This window comes from Leiobunum rupestre, chromosome 7 (assembly GCF_980474605.1).
Source record: "Leiobunum rupestre chromosome 7, qqLeiRupe1.1.hap1, whole genome shotgun sequence".
Lineage (NCBI taxonomy): Eukaryota > Metazoa > Arthropoda > Arachnida > Opiliones > Sclerosomatidae > Leiobunum > Leiobunum rupestre.
In genome coordinates, this window is record NC_143390.1 from 49,929,562 (window position 1) to 49,933,717 (window position 4,156).

General features: G+C 37.3%; 1 protein-coding gene across 1 annotated transcript; it reads right to left on the reverse strand.

The window, feature by feature from the left end:
- Positions 1-2,119: 2,119 nt before the first annotated feature.
- Positions 2,120-3,338, reverse strand: LOC149936653 (mite group 2 allergen Tyr p 2-like). Its single transcript, XM_090154250.1, has 3 exons — positions 3,187-3,338; positions 2,319-2,602; positions 2,120-2,250 (listed from the first exon to the last, which is right to left on the reverse strand). The coding sequence occupies exons 1-3, from the start codon at positions 3,269-3,271 to the stop codon at positions 2,164-2,166; spliced, it is 456 nt and encodes a 151-aa protein (XP_090010376.1). The 5' UTR covers positions 3,272-3,338; the 3' UTR covers positions 2,120-2,163.
- Positions 3,339-4,156: the final 818 nt, after the last annotated feature.

The following is a 4,156-nucleotide window of genomic DNA, read 5'->3' on the forward strand; positions in this document are numbered from 1 at the left end:
CAATCCGCCGAGGCAGCCTGTTTGCCTGGACCCTTTTCGTTAGCCTGAGTTTAAATTCAGTTTCCAGCCCAAACCTGACCGAAGTCGGAGGTGGAGATAGGACCATTTGATCAGAGCTAACATCTCCAAGTGTGTCACCACCCTTATGGGTTACAAGAGCCGGACCCCGACTCCCCGGTAAAGCCACCAGTTATTGCACACTCTAACCCATTTACGGCCAGACTATGGTGACAGGAATATTATTTTTTTTTGCACTTCGCTAATTGCAGTAACCACAATAAGTCGGTCGGCGTCCTCTTGTGCCCCCCCCCCCCCCCCTTCGATGGCCGTTAAATATAAATGAGGTTCTGAGCGCCAGACGTCACTAGCGTGCAGGGAAGATGTCACGAAAATCTACTCCTTTTAAAATTCATTCCCGTTAAAAATCGCAAAACCTTGGTAAAAGATACCCAGCTAGGTAAACAAAATAAAAAAAGCCGTCGAAAAAATCATTCGATAGTAATTTTGCAGCTGAAATTGTATTTTAACGACTTTCACTGCCAAAATATAAGCGTAAATTAGCGTCCATATTTGAAAATGGCGACGACGTGAACTTGAATGCTAAAGACTTAACATAAAAGTATAAATTTTTGCATTTATTTCGTCATTGTTATCTGTAGGTGGATTAATTCGTTAATTAATTAATCAACCGTGGGAACAGTTGCAACAATGCGGGTTCAATTTTTTATGACGACGAGGATAATGCAAAATTTTAGATAGTGCACTAATTTTGGTTATGAAAATTTAAAACATTCAAACTCATACAAATGTTATAGAATTAGTTTTTTATGTCAATAAACTTTCATTATTGACAAATACATTTTAATCAATTTTTCCAAAATATCAGGCGGCCATTTTGAAAAATGGCGCCGCAAGAATCCTTCGATATTTTTTATCTGGTAGAAATTAGAAAAAAATGCTTTTGCAGCTGAAATTGTATTTTAAGCGAATTCGTTGCCAAAATATATTTATTACAAAAATTTTGTAAATTGGCGTCCATATTGGAAAATGGCGACGACGCGAACTTGAATGCTAAAGACTTAACATGAAAATATAAATTTTTGCATTTATTTCGTCATTGTTATCTCTAGGAGGATTAATTCGTTAATTAATTTATCAACCGGCTTTATTTATTTGGGTCTTGACCAGCTTGTTTTTGAGATTTCGAAACATTAAATTTCAAATATCTTTCCTCCTGTTAGTTGGAATTTCTTCCACAATATCTCGAATGAAAGATATGTTTTAATTATATGTGGCAATTGACACAAATATTTTAATTTGTATGTGGGTTTTGAATAATATTGACAATTGTCAAAAGAAAATTGGGTGGGTCAATTTAAAAAGCGTGGAATTTCCAAAATGGCTACAGATAGCTAATAACATTATTGGATATGAAATATGGTGCATAGTTGTAGCTTTTAATTGATATATAGTACGAATCACTGTGACAATTAGAACCGAAGTTATAGGCAATAAAGTAAATCGCGCGTCGGCTCAATCTTCGCCAAAATCATGTTTTGCGAGAAGTGTAAATGCAAGGGGAGTGTTGCAGGTAAGAAAAATTCAAGGCGGACAGGCAGAAAAAAAATTTCATCGCCTACCGTGAGCATTTGCTCACTCGATCAAACATAGGAAATAATTTGAGCGTTCATTTTGGAAAGCTTCTCAAATTTTTTGCCCACCTCTGGGTGAAATTGGCCACTACAAGCGAAACACCGCGTAGAGTTGTTAATTCTAAATTAGTCGAGGCAGAAATACCAATGAGGCGAAAATGCCGCGAAATTTAAATTTTAGAACAATATCAGGCTGGATCTTTTTTCGGAAAAATATAGAAAATATTCCGAAAAAAAAGGCCTCTGTAGTTTTCCAACTTACAATAAAACTATACAGTGATTTCAGTATCACGTGACACGACGTCACCTATGCTTTTTCCCGTAGAGAAAAAATCCAGCACAAATAGACGGCCATTGCCAAAGCTACGAACTGAAACTACTAGGTGTCAAGATATCGAATACAAAAGTATTGAAGGTGGTTTTGTAAGTAAAAAGAAAGCACAAGCAATCAACAGAATAGCCTTAATAAATTTTTATTTTCCATTACACAATACACGTAGTGACGAGTTAACTATTTTCTAAATTCCATGGGGATGTTGGCGCAAGCGATAACTTCTCCCCTTTCGTTGACTCCCTTGTACGTGACCAATATCTTGCGCTAAGAGAAACAATGTTATTCGATTAGATGAGACATCAACGAATGAATTGAAGAATGAGCAAACTTACGGCTGGGATGATGGTGGAGATGGGCATAAGGGTTTCGTATTTGTAGCGGCTTCCGATCCTGACGGGGCAACCTGGGGTGATCTTTCCACCGGCGCAAGCGTCTCCGCCTTCGTCGGGGAGAGCCAAAGATCGGCCTTGCAAAAGACCGGTAATGACGGGCTTGACGGATTTAGCGTTGTGCTCTGCGCGGAAGAAGGCGGTGATCTTAATGTTCATCCCGTGTTTCAAAATGCATGGGCTGCTGTTACACTTGTCAACTTCGACACGTTGAACATTGCCTTTTCCTACATTAAAATACAAAGAAATAATAAGTTAAAAAACCTACCAAATTAATAATATGACCAAGTAATTTTAATATCATTGGTTTATAGTTAACAATGATAACGTTGTTAAAGGGAGTATAGACATTTATGGAGGATCAACGAAATAGTTTAAAAGAAGTTTAGGGTAATTGGTGCAGTTACAATTTTTCGTTTTAGTTCTCTCATCACGACCGAAACCTATGATCTAGCGTCTGCTACATACAAATTGAAGTAGTTTTTTCTCAAATTAACGATGCAAAAATTAAATTAAATCATTATTTAAAAAAGTCAAATTTACGAATATCGATGAAGAAAGACCAATAGCGTCTGCTTCAGCCGCTACCTATCTAGGTTTCAAACCAAAGAGGGCGTAGCGATAGTTTTTGGTCGCGAATAGATTAAAATAAGAACAAAGTCGTTTAAAAGGCCACATAATCGTTCAATTAACAAGTTTGTTGCCTAGTCTCCAATTTCGGAGGCAAACGACCGAAAAGATGAAATAGTAAAACTCCAAATTTTCCATTTAAAAGTTAAACGCTAAGACTTAATAAATAAAAATAACTCACCGCAGTCGGTGAAGCTGACCATGCCGGCTTGCGCGATGGCGGCGATGGCAACGACGAGAAGGACGACGACAATAGAGGAAGACATCTTTGGACAATTTTCTAGGAGGAGAGAGACCTTACTAGATGAACGGCTGGTCGTGGTTTGATGCTCACTGACGACTTCCAGCCCCTTTTATAGGCGCCACCCCCGTGACTGTCTTCCCCTTCAACCAATCCCATTTCGACACTATTACCTCTTTTGGGGAAATCTTTCGGAAATATATCCCACTTTCTGATTTGTGGAAACTGCAAATATCGAAATACAAACTCTCTTTTAGTTTGTTTCAATGGCAATGAAGAGCGTTTTCAATTTGATTAGACGCGTCAATCTTTTATCTCTGGAGTGTACCAATTTTTATTCTATTAAAATAAAAATATTCCTGACGTAATATTTGGGGAAATGGTAACGGCGTAAGAGTTTCATGAAATGAACTAACATGGTTTCAAAGGAATCGTAAGACATATTGGTTTAATTTAATTTTTACTTAAGCCTAAGGTGGTGCATTGGGTATTAGCCTAGCTGATTATTATTATTATTATTATTATTATTATTATTATCTTTAGAGCCATTCCAAATTTGGTTCTAACAGGCACCAAGACACATCCAGGGGGGGGGGGGCACAGGGGACACATGCTCCACCCCCCCCCCCCCCGAAAAGTATGGTCGTACGTACAAATATTTTTATTTTTTTACTTAAACAAAATCCTGGTTACGCCACTGGAATTAAATTCTGTTTGTATCAAATAATTTTGATCGAGTTGGAAATTTACTTCTTTTTACTTAATTTCGAGCTGCTGCGAAAGAATGTAACAACTAGTCAACACCGGACTTACAATACCATTAAAAACGTTAAAATTATTAAATTTCTTTCAAAATGAAGCCAGTTTACTTATTGCTTTACCTCTAGAAAACTAATCATACTATTATAAA

Excerpts from the sequence above, each read along its gene's own strand:
- LOC149936653 (XM_090154250.1), bottom strand. The coding sequence starts at position 3,271 with ATGTCTTCCTCTATTGTCGTCGTCCTTCTCGTCGTTGCCATCGCCGCC. Across the intron at positions 2,603-3,186 it reads GGTCAGCTTCACCGACTGCG|GAAAAGGCAATGTTCAACGT; the intron begins GTGAGTTATTTT and ends ATTTTAATGTAG. Across the intron at positions 2,251-2,318 it reads TCTCCACCATCATCCCAGCC|CGCAAGATATTGGTCACGTA; the intron begins GTAAGTTTGCTC and ends TGTTTCTCTTAG.